This window comes from Mandrillus leucophaeus, unplaced genomic scaffold (genome assembly GCF_000951045.1).
Source record: "Mandrillus leucophaeus isolate KB7577 unplaced genomic scaffold, Mleu.le_1.0 Scaffold30, whole genome shotgun sequence".
Taxonomy (NCBI): Eukaryota; Metazoa; Chordata; class Mammalia; order Primates; family Cercopithecidae; genus Mandrillus; species Mandrillus leucophaeus.
The window spans coordinates 854,591-873,329 of NW_012103143.1; the positions used below are offsets into that span (position 1 = coordinate 854,591).

Here is an 18,739-nt window from a genome sequence, read left to right on the forward strand (position 1 = left end):
AAGCTCCGCCTCCTGGGTTCACGCAGTTCTCCTGCCTCAGCCTCCTGAGTAGCTGGGACTACAGGCCCCCGCCACCACGCCCGGCTAATTTTTTTGTATTTTTTTAAAATTATTATACTTTAAGTTCTAGGGTACATGTGCATAACATGCAGGTTTGTTACATATGTATACTTGTGCCATGTTAGTGTGCTACACCCATCAACTCGTCAGCACCCATCAACTCATCATTTACATCAGGTATAACTCCCAATGCAATTTTTTTTTTTTGTATTTTTAGCAGAGGTGGGGTTTCACCGTGTTAGCCAGGATGGTCTCTATCTCCTGACCTTGTGATCCTCCCACCTCAGCCTCCCAAAGTGCTGGGATTACAGGCTTGAGCCACCGCACCCGGCCAGGAAGCACAAATTTTTATTTTATTTTATTTTATTTTATTTTATTTTATTTTTGAGATGGAGTCTGACTCATCACCCACGCTGGAGTGCAATGGTGTGATCTCAGCTCACTGCAACCTCCACCTCCCAGGTTCAAGCCATTTTCCTGCCTCAGCCTCCTGAGTAGCTGGGATTACAGGCGCCCGCCACCATGGCCAGCTAATTTTTGTATTTTTAGTACAGGCGGGGTTTCACCATGTTGGCCAGGCTAGTCTCAAACTCCTTACCTCAGGTGATCTGCCTGCCTTGGCCTCCCAAAGTGCTGGGATGAGCCACCACGCTGGGCCACAAATTTTTAATTTTGAGAAGAGGATATCTATTTTTATACATCTGTATTCTTGAAAAGGAGCTGGGAGAATTGGGTCCTGGTCTCAGTAAGAATCTCTTTTTCTCTGTGCAAATTATTGAACTAACCAGTGTGGCAGGGCTCTAGGAGGCTACAGATGACTACAGAATACATCCTGTGGCTTCCCAGGTTTGACTTTCTCAAACTTACCTTGTGTAAGGCACTCAGGTAGCTGTAAAGTGATACAGGCATGATGGCCCTTGCCTTTGAAGGGATTTAGGGTGTAGAAAATGGACATATGCACATTACTTGATGAACGGGCACACAGGATACTTGCAGAGTATGCAGAGCCCGAGGAATGGGCAGGCAGTAGCCAAGAGACTGGAGCTCAGAGAAGAAAGGATGTGCCGTGAGTGGCCAGAGTGCACAAGGATCCACAGAGGGAAACCTTGAGGACTAGAGGGTGGGTAGGGAGATTCGTGAGCCAGGAGGAAGAAGGAGTTCCAGGTGAGGGCAGACAACCTTGTGAGGTCAGTGAAGCCACCAGGCACACTCCTTTTTCACTAGGGCTTGTTCATGTTTCTGCAAAACTCACTTAGGACTTCTAATTTTTTAAAGCAGCTAACCCTAGAGAAAAAGGACTCAGCCCAGGGCACTGAGGACGTACCTGATAACAGCAGCCGGGAGTTCCTAGCAGGTAAGTTTTAGCTTTTCAAGTGAGCCCTGGACTGCAGCTGGGGAAGTAAAAAACGTGAGTTCAAACTTTCAAACTATTCCATTGTACCTTCTACTACAGCGGCGTCCTTCTGCAATTTAGTGAGCTATTGCTGCCACTGTGGGTCTTCAAGGCAGCAGCAGTTATTCCCTCCCGAAGATGTTAGGACAGGACTAGAAATTTGTAATACAGTCTTGTGCAGTTACAGATAGCTGCACACGATGGGATGCGGGCAGGTAATACGCAGATTCAGTGCCCTGAATCCAGGTGGTTCCTTCACATCTTTTCTTGATCACTGGGGTTGACGCTGCAGCTCCCCTCATTTTGGTTACTATTATGATTTGGGATTTGGAGGCTGCTCCCAAGAGCAGGCACCACGTCACTCTTAATGTGTGTTATGGGGAAGTGTCAGTGCATGTGTTGTGATGGCAATTATACTGAAGTCCTTTCTCCATACATGTCTCTCGCAATACTTAAACAGCCTTCCCAGCCTGCAGCAGCAGGGGTACAGCAGCTCTCACGTTCAGTCACTAGCAGAGGTGCCAGGTACTATTCTGAGCTTTTAAAATGTACTAATGCTCTTAGTTCTCAAAACAATCCTAGGAGCTATAGGCACTGTTATTAACTCTCATTTTACATATGAGGAAATTGAGGCCCACAGATATCAATAAACTTACCCAAGGCTACACAGCCAGTAAATGACAGAGCCAGAATTCAAACCCAGGCAGCCTAGCTCTGCTGTCTCTGGAAGAGCTGAATTAGCAGGGATGCCCTCCAACAGATCCTGAGTCCTTCAGATAAAACAGTATCTGGGTCAAGGGAAGTTGGGGATTGTGACTTCAGCACCTATGCTTGGTTGGTAAATCCCTCTTTCTAGGGTCACAACTACAACACATACACGTTTATGCTTAGGCCTAAGATGTGTCCCTGAAATCACTGTCAGCTGAACCATGTTTTAAATGTTGTGGGGGCTGTTGCTACTGAAAAGAACCCTGCTGTGAACGCTTGTACAAAGCAAAGAATCTATTTTTATAAATTTAGATTTGGAGATTTTAAAAAATGCAAGTATGATACATACAATTCAGTATTTATGCAGTCAGAAGAGACAAAAGAATAAGTATCTTCCCATACAAGGAAAAAAATTAACATTTAATTCTGTGGACGCTGGAAAGATGCTGGGGTCTTCCACAGACCTTACCTAGTTTAGTCCTTACAGTGCCCTTCTGGGGGCGGGGGGAGGCATGGATCCTAACAAACCAGAGGACCCAGGCTCAGGTCAGGCAGAATGCTTAACAGGAGGTAATGACTTTCAGCTTGCCACCTCCAAAGCCCGTGTTTTCTCCAGTGTGCAACATGAGCTTTAAAATCTAGGTGTTTATAATCTGGTGGAACCCCTGGAGGATGGCTTGGGCTATTCTGCCCTACAGACCTGTGGCTCTCATCAGCATCCATTCTATGACTCACATGGGCAGCCCTGCTGAAGAAAATCGCCAAACTGTGGGTTGATGCCACCATCCATCCCTGGTCCACTCAGGAGCCTTTGGTTTGTCAGTCCTTTCCCTTGCCTTTCTGGCCTTTGCCCCTCAGTGGCTACTCCATTCTTTAAAAAAATCTACCCAGTCTCTGCCTCCTGCTTCCTACTTACTGATCTCTTTTCTCAGTAAACTCACCCAACTTGCACCCTTCCACTGCAGAACCTCATCAGTGTGGGATCACAGTGGGATCATCCTCCTGCTCTCTCGGGACCTGCTTGCATCAGTTATCACTGCTGCACCTTCAGCTCTCCTCTGAGTTCCTTTCCCTCAGCAGGTCAAGCTCTCATTTTGTCAGAAGAAAATCTCCCATGACCTTGAATTTCCTCCACCTCTTTCCATCAATCTCATCCAAGGGTCTCAAAACCACAAGCTGCATGCACCCTGTCTCCCTTTCTTCCTCTCATTCTCTCCATCACTTAGGGTACTTGCTTTCTCTGTGGCCTCTGAAACTTCTCCCCTTAGGGAAGGCCTCTTAATTACCAAATTTTGCATTTATCTTCATTGTATCTGAACTATGCGCAAAATTTGGCACTGTAAGACTATGACTCGCCTGGTTTTTCCCTCTGGGCTTTTCTCTTCACCTACTTTCTTCTGGTCATGCCTAAATAGTGCTTCTCCTGCTCTCCCACCCAGCTATCTTCCATCCCAGCTGCTGACCCCTGCCTCTGGGCTCAAGACTCTCAAATTGGTGTGACCAGCCAAGGCCTCTGCTGAGCGCCAGTTGGGAGATTCATTTGCTCACTAGGCAGCACCTCATGGAGGTCCCATTGGTACCTCAGTTTCCTCTCTCCTAAAGAGACTTTGGTCTCTGTCATGATTAATAGCACACTGTCCAGTTTATCACATCTGAAATCTTGGATTAATTCAAGAGGACTCTCATTCTTTTTTTTTTTTTTTTGAGACAAAATCTCCCACTGTTGCCCAGGCTGGAGTGCAGTGGCAGGATCTCAGCTCACTGCAACCTCTGCCTCCCAGGTTCAAGTGATTCTCTTGCCTCAGCCTCTGAATAGCTAGGATTACAGGTGCCCACCACCATAACCAGCTAATTTTTGTATTTTTAGTAGAGTTGGGGTTTCACCATGTTGGCCAGGATGGTCTCGATCTCCTGACCTCGTGATCTGCCCACCTCGGCCCCCTAAAGTGCTGGGATTACAGGCGTGAGCCACTGCACCCAGCCAAGAGGTCTCTCCCACATCCAGGTGCTCACCAAGGCCTGTCACTTAGGCCTGATGAACACTTCTGATTCCTGGTGACGCCTCCATCCCCACTGTCTTCACTTTTGTCGAAGTGGGCTCTTAAGGTCTTCCTGTCTCTAGTTTGATCTAAGCCACACCTTTGAAAGAACAATCCTTCTGAAGTACAAAATTACCAATATATTTCACCAGTGCTTAAAACTCTTTATTGGCTTCCTGTCTCTTACAGATGAAAATCTGTTTCTAGCCCGGCATGGTGGTGTGTGCCTTTAGTCCCAGCTACTCGAGAGGATGAGGCCAGGAGTTCAAAGCTGCAGTGAGCTATGATCGTGCCACTGCACTCCAGCCTAGGTGACAGGCGAGACCCCATCTTTATAGAGTAAACATTTATGTAGGAGGTTGTTTTATGTCTTTGCATAAAGATTACTTGCGTAACTTTCAGCATGAAATTCCCTTTCTCTCCCTTGTCTGTCTGGCATATCACTATTCATACTTCAAAACCCAGCTCTGGGACAGGAGTGGTGGCTTATGCCTGTAATACCGTCACTTTGGGGAGCTGGGGTGGGAGGACAGCTTCAGACCAGTCTGGGCAACACGGTGAGACCCCCATCTCTACAAAAAGTAAAAAAATTAGCTGGTGTGGTGGCACGCCCCTGTGGTCCCTGGTACTCGGGAAGCTGAAGCTGAGACAGTAGGATCTCTTGAGCCCAAGAGGTCAGGCTGCAGTGAGCCAGGATTGCGCCACTGCACTCCAGCCTGGGCAACAGAGCAAGACCCTGTCTCAAAAACACAAAAAAGCCCAGCTCAGGTTATCTCCTCAGGGAGACCTTTCTTCACATGCAGAAGTGGTCTGCTCCCTTCTCTGGTCTGCTCCCTTCTCTGTTCTAACCCTGGGCTTTGTACACAGGTTTGCATCCCTCCTAGCATCTGTGAGCTTCTCTCAGGGAAAAGCTCATTTATCTACATCCCCAGGACCTGCTCCGGAAGAATCTATCCATCTAAACTCGCTTTAATTTGACAAATGAATCAGTTAAGAGTAGGAAAGCTGCCTATGGGCACCGCCCAATGCAACGTGAGCAACTAAGGGAGACAGAACTGAGGCCAGAGAGGTGATGGGGGGACAGGCTGGCAGGGAGGGGAGCTTGTCAGTGCAGACTCCAGGAAGAATGTGTGTGCAGAAAGCTACTGAGCGGCCCGAGTCCCCCAAGTGAGGGCTCGGGACAATCTCCTGCCCGGGTGAGAGAATAGGGAGGCCCTGAAACCTCTCTGAAGCCTCAGGTTGCTCCTGAAGCGCCCGGAGCTGCAGGGTTTTGGTGTGGATGGGACCTGCTGACAGGGATGCGGTGGGAAGAGCCCCTCGGCGCCCTTTCTCCCAGGCTTCCTCCCAGGCTTCCCCCCTACCCAAGGGTCTTCCTAACACAGGGCCATGAAAATAAGATGAAGGTGGCTTGTTTTCTCCTAGATACCAGCGGGCAAGCAGAAAACAAGAGGCTCAAGAGGGGCAGCCTCCGCATGGAGGAGATGCGAGCTCTGCACTCCGCCAGGGCCCCGAGCCCGTCAGAGGCCGCCCCGCGCCGCCCGGAGGCCACCGCGGCCCCCCTCACTCCTAGCGGAAGGGCGGCCTTTAAGGCTCACGGCAGGGCCCTGGCGCCGGGCAGGGTGAGCCCTGGGAGCCGCCTGAAGGTAACTGAGCGAGCGCTGCACAGGGAAGGGTGCGCCAGGAGGTGCGGGCCGCAGGCCGCTGCCGAGGGGTCCTCACTCCGGGCCCCGTTGTTCCCGCAGGACGTGCTGTGGCTGCAGGAGGTCTCCAACCTGTCGGAGTGGCTGAGTCCCAGCCCTGGGCCCTGAACCGGGTCCCTTTCCGCAAGTGCCCGCCGATCCGGAGGCTGCGGGCAGCCGCTGCCTCGTGGTTTAATAAAGCTGCTCCGCGCTCACCGAGGCCGCTTCCGCGTCTGCTTCCGCGTCGGGCCCGGGTGGGGCGGGGCCTGGAGCCGCGCCGCAGCCTGACGTCACCCACACCTCCCTGGGACTGCGTCACTGGTGCGCGCCGCGGGTCAGGGCGCAATGGCGGCGCTGGGCGGGGATGGGCTGCGCCTGCTGTCGGTGTCGCGGCCGGAGCGGCCGCCCGAGTCGGCGGCGCTGGGCGGCCCGGGCCCCGGGCTGTGCTGCTGGGTGTCAGTGTTCTCCTGTCTCAGCCTCGCCTGCTCCTACGTGGGCAGCCTTTACGTCTGGAAGAGCGAACTGCCCAGGTGCGGGGGCTGCGCGCGGCCGGAACCCGCGCCCCTGCGAGGCGGGGTTGCGGGCGGAGCTTGGGCGAGCCGGGGGCGGGGCCGCGCTGATGGGCAGCCGCGGGCCCCTTGAACTTACTGTCCCCTCCGTAGGGACCATCCCGCCGTCATCAAGCGGCGCTTCACCAGCGTCCTGGTGGTGTCCAGTCTCTCACCCCTGTGCGTGCTGCTCTGGAGGGAACTCACAGGCATCCAGGTGCGAAGGAGGCGGGGCAAAGGGGGAGAGAACTCAGGGGTCTTTAGGGGAGGAAGCAAGACTGATGCCCCCTTTCCTGTGGCTCAGCCAGGCACATCCCTGCTCACCCTGATGGGCTTCAGGCTGGAGGGCATTTTCCCAGCGGCGCTGCTGCCCCTGTTGCTGACCATGGTGAGTGCTCCTTTTGTATTTTTTCTTCTAGTCTTTGTTATCAGCTTGATGCGCAGTGCTTTGGACTCCTCTTGATTGTATTCGGTTTTTGGCTGATGGAAGACAGGGCTTTTGAGATGGCCCCAGGGTTCTCCGGTATGCATGGTCTGGAAATCCTGGCTGAGAGGATTTCAAGCTTGGGGTCTCAGGGGCATGGGCAAGGGTCTGGGCAAAAGCGGTGGGTTGTGGTGAAAGTGTTTTCTTGCCCTCAGATTCTTTTCCTGGGCCCACTGATGCAGCTTTCTATGGATTGCCCTTGTGACCTGGCAGATGGGCTGAAGGTTGTCCTGGGTGAGTATTAACGGCTGAAGGGAAAAGTAGGCACAGGCAGTCCAGGACAATGGGGCAGGGAGTCAGCGGGCTCAGGGTGTGATCTGGACACGTGAAATGTTCTCTGGGTGTGTTTTCTCATCAGTAAACTGGAAACAGAGCTAGATGGCCTCTAAGGGTTGATTCCCAACGTCCAAGGAGTTCCCTGGGAACCCCCAGCTGTATTTGGTGTGGACCAGAGAGCACTGTCCCCTGCTTCCCCAACCAGTGCTGGTCTTGGTTAAATTTTGGTGTCTCCAGAGTTTACTTCCAGGATGCCCTGCCTCATCTAATGCCTTCCCTTCAGGTCCTCTCAAGACATTGGGTTTATGTTGGGTCCACATCCCCGTCCTCAGGAGTATTGATGCCTAACCTGAGTTTGACCAGGGTGAAGTTGTGGGAGAGGAGCCCTTGGAGCCTCTGGGGTCTCATTGTTCGATAGCCCGTCACTCACAGCTTATCCTGAATTCCTTCTGCAGCCCCGCGCTCCTGGGCCCGCTGCCTCACAGACATGCGTTGGCTGCGGAACCAAGTGATCGCCCCCCTGACAGAGGAGCTGGTGTTCCGGGCCTGTATGCTGCCTATGTTGGCACCGTGCATGGGCTTGGGCCCTGCTGTGTTCACCTGCCCGCTCTTTTTTGGAGTTGGTGAGTCTGGCCAACTTGGTCCTGGTGTGTTCTCAGCATGAGAGCTGAGAAGGGGGCTTGAGGTGAGGGGCAGGCCTAGAATGGAGGTTGGGAGGAATGACTGTGATGTGATTGTCATCTTTTTCCCAGCCCATTTTCACCACATTATTGAGCAGCTGCGTTTCCGCCAGAGCAGCGTGGGGAACATCTTCTTGTCTGCTGGTGAGTCCCGGCTAGCTGGCCTGGGTTAGGGTGTGTGATCATGTCCCTAATGGCCAGTCTGGAGAAGGAATTGGGAACTGAGGGCTACAGTATTGGAGGGGCCACTGACCGTGGGAGTTGGGGTGCAGGACAGCTGTAGGTGGTGGGGCAGGCAGCCACTGCCCCGGGTGGAGGGGATGGTGGATCTTTGGCTGATGGGTGTGTAGTGCGGGGGCAGGAAGGGCGTGCAGGTGTGGTCACTCGCGGCCTCCCCGTCTCCAGCGTTCCAGTTCTCCTACACAGCCGTCTTCGGTGCCTACACTGCTTTCCTCTTCATCCGCACAGGTTGGTCCTCAGTCCCTCATGGGTCCCTGGGGGCCCACAGGAGCGGGTGGGAGAATGGGAATACTGTTTCTAGGAACAAGTTCTTCTATTCCAGTCCTTGAGACAGGCTGGTCTGAGAGGTGGAAAGGAGCAGAGGCCGTGGTGTGTGGGTGGATGGCTGGGGTAGTGGGATCTTGATCTCCTGTTTTCCTGTTTTAGGGGATGAGGGTCACTAGCCCTAGAAGGGCCAGAGGAGGTGGTAGGGCTGCTCCCTGAGTTGCTGTCTCTTTTCCCCAGGACACCTGATTGGGCCGGTTCTCTGCCATTCCTTCTGCAATTACATGGGTTTCCCGGCTGTTTGCGCGGCCTTGGAGCACCCGCAGAGGCGGCCCCTGCTGGCAGGCTATGCCTTGGGTGTGGGACTCTTCCTGCTTCTGCTCCAGCCCCTCACGGACCCTAAGCTCTACGGCAGCCTTCCCCTTTGTGTGCTTTTGGAGCGGGCAGGGGACTCAGAGGCTCCCCTGTGCTCCTGACCTACGCTCCTGGATACAATATGAACTCTCACCGGCTCCCCAGCCCTCCCCACCAAGGGGTACTGCAGGGGAGGGACTGGCTGGGGTCCCCGAGATCTCAGGAATTTTTGTAGGGGATTGAAGCCAGAGCTAGTTGAATCCCAGGGACCAAGAGAAAGGAGCAGATATCCAAAGGGTGCAGCCCCTTTCGAAAGGGGTGTTTACGAGCAGCTGTGAGTGAGGGGACAAGGGGCAGGTCCCAGGAGCCACACACTCCCTTCCTCACTTTGGACTGCTGTTTCTCTTAGCTCCTCTGCCTCTCAAAAGCTGCTCGGGGGTTTTTTTATTTATAAAACCTCTCCCCACCCCCACCCCCCAACTTCCTGGGTTTTCTCATTGTCTTTTTGCATCAGGACTTTGTATTGGGATATTAAAGAGATTTAACTTGGGTAACATGGCCTTGGACCTTTGGGAATCGGTCTATTTGGGATCTTGTGTGAGGACTCTAGGCAGCTCTTGAGAGTGTGCCCACCACCTGTCCCAGCTACCTTCAACAGTGACATCTGGGCGGTGCATCCCGGCAGGTAGTTCCCTGGAGTACAGAATGGGCTGGGAGCTCTGGTTGCTGGGGGCCTGTGGCTTCCTCCTTCCTGAGCCATGCCCCAAAGTCCTAGTGTCGGTGGGTCTGAGACTGCAGGTAGCAGCTGTGAGCCCCACTCGTCCTGGGGCCTGTGGCTTGGCTAATGGGTCAGGGAGGGAACCATGGCCCTGGCCCTGACCTCAGCAATGGAGCCTCCGAACTCTCTCTTCTGAGGGGAGGAGGACTGGCCTGAAGTCTCTGCCGGGACCTCCAGTCTGCCCGCCTTGTTTTTCACAAGAGGAAATAGGTCCCAAATGGGAGAGAAACCTACTCCTGAATCACCAGAAGTAGAGGCTTTTCCGGTTCCCTCCACCTCGGACCTCTGCCCCAGAGGAACCCAGAACACAGGCTGCAGCTCTGAGGGCGGCGGCGACTTTGCCAAGCAACACGGTGACTCCAGGGTCCTTCTCAGCACCTGCGAGTGTTCTGCCTGCTCTCCATCATTTTTGGAAGGGCTCTCATTTCCCTGCCTGTGCCCTTTTAAAATTAGATTCTCGAACCCGGGAGGCGGACATTGCAGTGAGCCAAGATCACGCCACTGTACTCCAGCCTGGGCGACAGAGCGAGACTCCGTCTTGGTGGTGGGCTGGGAGGACGGGGGGCAGGTAGGAAATGTTAGCCCTTTAGGTCCCATTCCAGGCTCAAGGAGGTTGTCCCAGGGTCCCTTCCCTGAGGCTGGCCGCTGCGGGAAAGAAAAGGGATGTGCAGTCACTGCCCCACGATGCCTGCAGGCTGGCCGTGACGACATCCACCCGGATGGAAGGGGCAGCATCGCAGTCACTTGCCTCCTGGGGTACATCTGGGACCTGGCGGTCCAGAAAGGAAGAGGCTCAAGCCCACTGTGACTTGGCCATCCCAGAGGTTGGACTGGCACTGGGAGCACTGGGCAGAGGCCTGCTGGGCGCTTCCTACCCAGAGGCTGGTGTTTCCTGCATCAGCCTCCCCACCCCCGCCCCTCCATCTCAGGAACTGCCCAGCCTCCTGCTCCCTTCCCCATCCTCCCCCTACCTGTGGGCAGGAGGGCAGTGGTGCAGGCAGGGTTAGTGTCCCCGCTGCAGGAAAGGCAACTGAGCAGGGGTCTGGAGGGGTGGTCATGGGGAGTGGCAGGGTTAGAACCTGAGACCCTGGACTCCCCCTCACCTCCTGCCATCATTCTCACATCCAGAGCACGCACAAGACTGCCGGATCACCATTCCCGAGGGTCTCACCCACTGCCCAGAAGGTGGTACCTGCTTGCATTTACCTGCTAACTGAGGTGGGACGCTGGCCTTGGGTTCTAGAAAATAAAGCAGCGGGGCTGGGAGACGAGTCTGCCAACGGCCTGGGTTTCATCTCTGTCTCTTACTACTTGTGGAGTCCTGGACAAATTACTTAATCTTCCTGTGACTTGATTTCTGTGTCCATAAGAGGATAAGGTGAATTCCCTGAGTTAATAGGTGTTAAATGCTTAGAACAGGCCCCACCCCTCAAGTAAGTTCAGTACTACTAGTCCTGCTGGGGGAGTATACACAGTAAGCACCCAATAGTGACTTAAAACAGGGCCACAGTTGTCATCCTCACTACCCTCTGAAGAGGATGACACAACTGACCTGCCCACCCACTGCTGAGTGGTGTGGGCTGGGGGCTGCACTAGGCCGGGGGGCTGCACAGCATCCAGCATGGAGGGCAGGGGAAAGCCAGTTTTATTGAGCAAACTTCCCAGGACCTGGGACATCTTAAATCTCCCCTTCCCCCAGGAGATAGGACCCCTAAACCTCCCCCGGGTCCTAGGACCACCTGACCCACCACTTGTAGTCTCCAGTGAGGAGGAGACCCTTATTTGGCAAGAGATGAACATGTGAGCAGCTGTCCGCCAGAGGAAAGGACGATGGCTGAAAGGAATGAGCCGCTGCAGGCGGTGTCTCTCCTGTCCAGCTCTGGACAGGACCTCCATGGCCCGACCTTGCTGGCCTCGGGCGCTGGCTGGCCTGGGCCTGCTGTGGCAGCACAGCTTCTGTTGAAGGCTTGGGGATGGCCAGGCTGCCAGTCTGGGGCAAGATCACTCGATCTCCAGGATGAGGTCGTCGCCTTCCAGTGTCATGTCCTTGGTCACATGAACCTTGCGGACAGTGCCCTCCATGGGCGAGGTCACCACAGTCTCCATCTTCATGGCACTGAGCACACACAGGGGCTGGCCCTTGGTCACCCTGGCCCCTGCCGCCACTTTGATGTCTATCACCTTCCCAGGCATGGGCGCCCCGATCTGGCCCTTCACGTCCTTCAGGGCCTTGGGGTGGAAGTGCATCTCCTAAAGACACAGGCCAGAAGGGACATGAGATCCTGGGCCCAGACAGCCCCACTGCCCGGCTGGCCCTGGGGGAGACAATACCTTCATGGCCTGGGTATCCTTGACCAAGATGGACCGCAGCTGCCCATTGAGCTCAAAGAAGACCTGCCTCTGGCCAGCCCGGTTCAGGTCGCTCACGGCCAGGGCTTTGATGTGCAGCGTCTTGCCCCGCTCCAGCTCCACCTGCAGGAAGGGTGCGCAGACTCAGGGCTGGAGGCCAAGGTGGGAGAGCAGTCCCCCAGCCCTGGCCATAGGAAGTCCCCACACTGGGCCTTGGCTCCTCGTCCCTAAAGGCCTAGCTTCCGGTCTCAAGAGTCCTTTCTGCTCCCAAAGCTTGTGAGGCTGAGTGACAGCCGAGCTAAACTCCAGCGCTCTGGGGCAGGGGGGCCAGGGTGGAGTGTGGACAAGCAGCAGAGCCACTGACCTCAAACTCCTCTGCGATCCTGGGTCCCTGAAGGAAGAGGCGAGTATTCAGGCTATCCAGGGGGCCAAAGGTGGCAGTGAAGTCCTTGAAGTGGGCAAACACATCGGGGTACATGGCTGCTGAGAGCACATCTTCTGGGGTCACCTCCTCCCCATGCCGGTCTACCAGCTCCTTCTCCAGTGCCTGCAGATCCAGGGGAGGCAGGGAGGCTCCGGGTCGCCCCTCCACCCTCGGCAGGTCCTTCAGTACCTGGGGAACAAAGCGGAGCGTCAGTCCCAATTCCTGCATCCAGCCCCCACCCTCACATCATGCTGGGCCTTCCCTACCTTAGAGCGAAAGGGTTCGGGGAACCCCCCATGGGGGACACCGATGTAGCCCTGCAGGAACTCCACCACGGAACGGGGGAAGGATAGCTCTTCTGCCTGAGCTTCAGCCTCTGCCCGGCTCAATCCATTCTGCACCATAAACTGGGCCAGGTCCCCCACGATCTTGGAGGAGGGCGTCACCTGAGAAGGCCCTGGAGGTTAGGGTGCCAGGCACCTCAAGGCAGCCAGCAGCAGGTGCATGCAGGGCTGGGTCAGGCAGGAGAGCGCTGGGCAGGGCTCACCTTGATGAGATCGCCCAGCATCTGGTTGGCCTCCACATAGGCCTTCTTGACCTCCTTGAACTTGGAGCCGAGCCCCATGCTGTGGGCCTGGAAGTGCAGGTTGGTGTACTGGCCCCCTGGGATCTCATTCTCATACACATCCGAGTTGCCAGACTTCATGGTGGCCGTGCAGTCGAAGGCCGCGTACAGTCCCCGAGCCCCCTCCCAGTACTCACTGTAGTCAAACACTCGCTCCATGGGCACCTCTGCAGGGAGGCCAGAGTCAGAGGAAGCCTTAGAAATGCATGACTCCTCCAGGACCCAGGGCTAGCTCAGGTCCCATGTCTGACTCAGGTGACAGAAGGCGGCAAGGCCAGAGCAGGGCATCTGGATCCTAGGCAGGTCCAACACTACTGGGACTGGTGGTGGCTGCGGATTGGAGAGGGGTGTGGCCACGGGCTGCTGTTCTTCCTACCTGTGTCCAGGGGAGTCCCTCTGGTACAGGCCACCAGGGCCCCCATGCTGGGCTGTGACGTCATCCCAGACATGGAATCGGCTGCCACATCTACCACATCAGCTCCAGCCTGGGCACAGGCCAGCATGGCTGCCACGCCTGCCCCTGACGTGTCGTGGGTGTGGATGTGCAGTGGGAGGTCGGGGAAGCGGTCCCGGAGGGAGCTGACCAGCATGGTGCAGGCCGTGGGCTTCAGCAGCCCAGCCATATCCTGGAGAAAGTCAGGGAGAGAGATGGTAGAGGGGGCAGGACATGTGCCTGTGGGTGGGGGCATGGTCGGGACAGAGAGGGAGAGGTGGACAAGTGGCCCAGGCACCTTGATGCACAGGATGTGGGTGCCAGCTCGCACCAGCTCTTCGGCCAAGCCCATGTAGTACTGCAGTGAGTACTTGGTGCGGCTGGGGTCGGACACGTCGCCGGTGTATGAGATGGCAGCCTCCACCACGCCTCCGGCACTTCCTGCCGCCTCCATGCCCAGCAGCATGTTGGGCAAGTAGTTGAGGGAGTCAAACACGCGGAAGACATCCATGCCATTCTCTTTGGCCACCTCACAGAACCTGCGAGGGTGAGAGAGCCCAGGGCTGAGCCCCACCCCGCCTCCCTCTGAACAGTCTTCCCTGGCTCCTTCCTGACCCACTCTACTGCCCCGGGGAATGAGATCTGAGGATCTGGCCTGGCATGGGGTGTGGTATCCACAGGTCGTTGGCGGGGGGCACCCAAGTGTGGACCAGGCCCTGGAGGATCAGATACGCCAGTGGCAGCCTGCGGAAGAGGGCACTGAGCAAGGAGTCCTGGGGCCTGGGTTCCAGTCCCAGCCCTGTACCGAGTGACCCGGGCAAGTCTCAGGCCTTCCACTGCCCCAGGAGTGAGGGGGTAATTTAGAATCCTGTTCAGTTCTGCAACTCCAATTCTACACTTCTCGATTATTTCCCAACAGCAGCCCGTGCTGCGTGTGGCCACAGAGAGACTTGGTGTCAGGCCCACTGTGAGGAACAGAGGCCACCACGACGTGGCTCGGTACTCTCTGGACCACAACAGGTAGTATCTGCCCACCCCACCCCAGGCTCACTTGAAGACCACGTTGTCTGGGTAATTGGTGTAGCCCACAGCGTTGGCCCCCCGCAGCAGCATCTGGAAAGGGATGTTGGGGATGAGCTCCCGGAGCTCCTGCAGCCGCCGCCAGGGGCACTCATACAGGAAGCGCATGGCGACATCAAACGTGGCTCCTGCACAGGAACCAAGAGGCCCAGATCAGCTCTACGTGTCTGGGGAACTCCGCCAGGCCTTGCAGCCAGCTCTGCAGCCCAAGCCTCTGGCCCCAATACCAGGTCCTGCTCATGTCCGCCGTCCCTGTGTTCCCCGCTCCAACCCCCACAAATTTTTCCCTTGGCTGATCTCTCGGGGGAGACCAGGCTCATTTGTGTCCCTTCTATGCCCCCTTTATAATCCCACCTTCTGTGCATCTCTGTGCTATAATTAACTAACAGGCAAGTGTTTCCTCCTGACCCTGGGCCTCCCAGGATGCACCTGGTTTCAGCTCTGCAACCTCGTGCCAGCACCAGGCCTGGCCAGAGAGGGGGCTGGGCCTTCTTCAGTTCTTCCTCTTTGGTGTTCTTGGTGTTAACGTCTCTAGCTTGTCCCCAGTGGCCTAAGCCTTTGGGATTGGCCACACAGTGGGAACCCAATTCCTGCCAGGTGCTGCGCAGCATGCCAGCCTACCTCCCCAGTTCTCCATGCTGAAGAGCTTGCTGAAGTTGTGGGCAACATAGGGGGCGATCTTTTTGAGATCGTGGGTGCGCACACGAGTGGCCAACAGTGACTGGTGGGCGTCCCTGAAGGTCGTGTCCATCAGCAGCAGCCCCTCGTGGTTCCGCACAGCTCGAGCAAAGCCCTCGGGCCCCTCTCGCAGCAGAATGTCTCTGAAACCAGCCGGGGGCGGGCCTAGGGTAGACAGGGGCATTGGTGCCCGTCCTGCAGGTGGCAACCTCTTATCTCCCCCATGAGTTGACAGAATGGATCTCACCTACCTATGGGCACTGCAGGGACAATGGGGTCCGTGGGGCTGGGGCTGGCCTTGACGGGAATCGGGGTGGTTGGGCCGTTTACCATGACATGGCCTGGGGAGAGAGTGGGCAGTGGGTCAGGGTGGGCTGGGCAGAGGCTGAGTAGAGGGCAGCAGTGAGAGTGGCTGGGCTCAGGGACAGGGACATATCCCTCCAGGATCCCCGGGCTTCCAGCTGGCCCCTGTCCTCTCCAAAGCCAGCGCCTCCTGGGACCAGGCACTGGGGACCTCTTGAGGGCCACGTGGATGGAAAAGTGGGGTCTCTCAGATCAGGAGCAAGGAGAGTGGTGAATGGGAGGGTGCAGGACAAGAGGATGCAGGGCCAGAATGAGGGCAGGGGTGAGGGGCAGAGGGCACTAGGAAGTTCTTTGGTCATGGGGAGTGGCAAAGAGGTAGGAGCAAGGGATTGGGAAAGGGAGGAGTAGGGTGGGGAGGGAAGGGCAGGGCAGGGCAGTCTCGGGCCAGACCAAGGTAGTGCAACAGCTTTTGGGCCCGGTTCTGCGCAGGCCGCAGCTGGAACAGCTCTGGGTTCTCATCGATGAACTGGGTGTCCACGGTGCCTGCCAGGAACTGCTGGTTGTTGAGCACATTCTGCAGGAAGGGGATGTTGGTCTGCAGGACAGAGGTGGGTAGGAGGGCGTCACCATGCAGCACAGACAGGGAAGGGAGAGGAGAAAAGGCTGAAGGTGCCACCCCAGGCCAGCACAGCTTCTGGGCCTCACTGCAGAGGGCCACTTCCCCATCCCTCAGCCCTCCCCTTACTCTGGCAGAGTCCCCTAAGCTGTCAGGGGGTGGGCCTGCTCCCTCCATACTTGCTTACCCCGAAGCATGTGCTGAAGGCCACCCCCTCCTGCCTCCCTGCAGCCTAGAACAGGGCTCAGCCTTTCTTCCAGCAGCGTGGCCCACAGCAGTCACCCTCAACCCCCTGCCCACGCTTCCCGAAAGAGGGCTCTGCCCGCAACAGACCACACTCTGGCACTCTCACTCAGTCACTCCTCCCAGCTGAGTCCAGCGGGCGCGCTCCCGCCTTGCTGCTGGTTCCCTGGGCTTCCAAGCCATCTTGCTCTCCTGTCCTGTTCTTCCCCGGCTCCTCACACATCACAAGCTCCCAGAAGGCCCCGTCCCGGGGCTGCAGCACCAGTGACAGGCTCTGCCTCCAGGGCAAGACCCAGAGGTGCAACTGCCTCCCGGGCCCTTCCTTGTTCACCCATCACATAAGTTCAGCAAGTCCACGGCCAGGCTCCTGCCTGTGCACCCGTCCTCCTGGCCCAGTGGGTGCCCCACTGTCCCCCCAGTTACCAAAACCTGCATCCCCTCACCCTCACCACCCACTCCTCCATGCCACTGGTCAACCCAGAGGATTCGACCACAGCCATTTCGGGACCCTGTGACCTCTTCTCCATCTCCAGGCCACACCCTCCACCGCCTTTCTCATCATGGCCACCTCCAGCCACATCACACTTGCCTCGCGCTCCACGCCTTTGCATCTGCCTGGGAAGCTCTCCTTGAACTTCTGAACTCAAAGGCCTTCGTCCTGGCCTCACACCTCGGCAGAGCTGATGCTCACCTTTCCAGCAGGCCCCTGAGGAACGCCCGTGGGCAAGCGCACCCTTCGGCTTCACCTGCTTGTCTGCCTGGGAACCCCTCGGGGGCAGGGCGCTGCCTGGGGCATGTGTCAGTGTGCTTTGTGCACAGGGGCCCTCGGTGCCACTCATTAAATGGCTGGGTGACAACATGAGGCTGGGCCAGGGCGAGTATGACTTAAACGGCCACATGGGGACATGGGGGCCAGCACTGTGAGAGGTGTTCCAAGGCCTGTGAAAGCATGGCCTGTGGCCGTGTAGCGACAGCCCTGGCTTCCACCTCGGAGAAAACATCTCCATGCGTCACTTATTCATGATCCCTGCTGGCACCTTCAACAGGGACTCAAGGCCACCTGGACCTCTCTGAGCTCGCTCTCTCCTCTTGGGCTCCCATCACCTGGAGGCCTGGATAGGAAAGGTGCCTCCCCCCAGCATGTCAGGTGCCCAACACAGAGTGGGGCCCTGCCAGCAGTGCCGCATCTGTCTGCCCTTGAGCCTTGCCCCTGCCTCTCCTGAAGAGATGCTGACATTTCAGCTGGGCCAAGGCATGGCACTGGAGAAGGGAGGCAGCTAATGAAACCATCCAAAGAGCCCAGACTGCACATGGTGAGAAGGACCCTTGGAGACCTCCCTTTTGTAGACGTCTCCCCTTTGTGACTGGCGGGCTGCCCATCCTCTCCTCTGTTCTGTAAGCTCTATGGGGGCAGGAACCAGGCCCATCTGGTTCCTCATCAGCTCAGCTCCCAGCACTGGGCGGCCATGGTGGATGCTGGTAAACATCTATATTTAGAGTGAATTAAAACTTTTTTTTTTTGAGACACAGTGTGTCGCCCAGGCTGGAGTGCAGTGGTGCAACCTCAGCTCACTGCAACCTCTGGCTCCCTGGTCCATGCGATTATCGTGCCTCATCCTGACAGACATGCACTACCACGCCCAGCTAATTTTTGTATTTTTAATATAGACGGGTTTTGCCATGTTGGCCAGGCTGGTCTCGAACTCCAGGCCTCAAGTGATCCACCCGCCTTGGCCTCCCAAAGTGCTGGGATTACAGGCATGAGCTACTGCGCCCGGTGGAAAACATTTTTGATGGGGAGAAGAGGAACAAAGCCATACCTGGTGCCACTGCACATCAGAGCTGACCTGCACCACGACTGAATCCCCCTCATTTTACAAACGCCACAGCCGAGGCCCAGTGAGTGGTGACAGTGAGAATGGCTTCCGGCTGCCCATAAGCCCCTCACAAGCTGCAACTGTCCTCCCCTCTCGCCCCTAGGAAATGCTTCAAGTATGTACCATCCATCTCTCCTGACCTACAGGAGGAACTTGTTTTCAGTGGTCGGGTAACGTGCCCAGGACTACACTGCTGGGCCGGCGGGATCAGAATTCCAATCTTGGGTTTCCCCGAGTTTCCTGCCACCTGGTCCATGGGGATCAGGGCTGGAGGGAGGAGAACGAGGATGGCTGAGGTTTAGGTGGCCTAAGGACCAGGAGACACGGGGAGGTGGTGACTTCCCCTGTTTCCCAACTGGCCAGACCGCTGGTGGTGGCGGGCAGCTGGAAGGAGACCAGGCTCGCCGAGTCACCCAAGCCCCAGCTTTCTCCACCAGGAAGCAAGGAACCTCCCCCACCTCACGCCGGGAGCCCTTTCTCTGAGCCGAGCTGGTTCCGAGCCGCTCTTCCAGGAAAATGGCCCGGCGGGGACAGAGCGGGAAGGAGGGGCTGAAGGCGCTGCGAGGACGCACAGCTTCCCACTGCGTGCCCCCGGCGGTTGCGAAGCC

General features: G+C 56.6%; 3 protein-coding genes across 5 annotated transcripts in view; 2 read left to right on the forward strand and 1 right to left on the reverse strand.

The window, feature by feature from the left end:
- LOC105544451 (chromosome unknown open reading frame, human C11orf80) overlaps nucleotides 1-6,096 on the forward strand; it is a 119,145-nt gene extending 113,049 nt beyond the window's left edge. The window contains exons 15-17 of the mRNA XM_011986962.1: nucleotides 1,339-1,414; nucleotides 5,623-5,843; nucleotides 5,943-6,096. Of these exons, the coding sequence (XP_011842352.1) occupies nucleotides 1,339-1,414; nucleotides 5,623-5,843; nucleotides 5,943-6,008 (363 nt within the window). The 3' untranslated portion in view covers nucleotides 6,009-6,096. The remainder of the gene's footprint in view (nucleotides 1-1,338; nucleotides 1,415-5,622; nucleotides 5,844-5,942) is intronic.
- A 90-nt stretch (nucleotides 6,097-6,186) lies between these two features.
- On the forward strand, nucleotides 6,187-9,285 carry RCE1 (Ras converting CAAX endopeptidase 1). The gene is made up of 8 exons (XM_011986960.1): nucleotides 6,187-6,409; nucleotides 6,542-6,644; nucleotides 6,732-6,815; nucleotides 7,067-7,145; nucleotides 7,643-7,810; nucleotides 7,940-8,011; nucleotides 8,273-8,335; nucleotides 8,612-9,285. Exons 1-8 carry the CDS (start codon nucleotides 6,225-6,227, stop codon nucleotides 8,845-8,847), a joined length of 990 nt encoding a protein of 329 aa, XP_011842350.1. The 5' UTR covers nucleotides 6,187-6,224; the 3' UTR covers nucleotides 8,848-9,285.
- A 1,842-nt stretch (nucleotides 9,286-11,127) lies between these two features.
- The window catches only part of PC (pyruvate carboxylase), a 108,757-nt gene continuing 101,145 nt past the window's right edge, over nucleotides 11,128-18,739 (reverse strand). For all 3 annotated transcript variants that reach the window (XM_011986964.1, XM_011986965.1, XM_011986963.1), the window contains 11 exons: nucleotides 15,846-15,990; nucleotides 15,344-15,433; nucleotides 15,036-15,257; nucleotides 14,386-14,542; nucleotides 13,633-13,873; nucleotides 13,278-13,527; nucleotides 12,824-13,068; nucleotides 12,543-12,722; nucleotides 12,217-12,465; nucleotides 11,835-11,975; nucleotides 11,128-11,753 (listed from right to left, as the gene is read on the reverse strand). In XM_011986964.1, coding sequence (XP_011842354.1) covers nucleotides 11,505-11,753; nucleotides 11,835-11,975; nucleotides 12,217-12,465; nucleotides 12,543-12,722; nucleotides 12,824-13,068; nucleotides 13,278-13,527; nucleotides 13,633-13,873; nucleotides 14,386-14,542; nucleotides 15,036-15,257; nucleotides 15,344-15,433; nucleotides 15,846-15,990 — 2,169 coding nt within the window. In that variant the 3' untranslated portion in view covers nucleotides 11,128-11,504. The remainder of the gene's footprint in view (nucleotides 11,754-11,834; nucleotides 11,976-12,216; nucleotides 12,466-12,542; nucleotides 12,723-12,823; nucleotides 13,069-13,277; nucleotides 13,528-13,632; nucleotides 13,874-14,385; nucleotides 14,543-15,035; nucleotides 15,258-15,343; nucleotides 15,434-15,845; nucleotides 15,991-18,739) is intronic.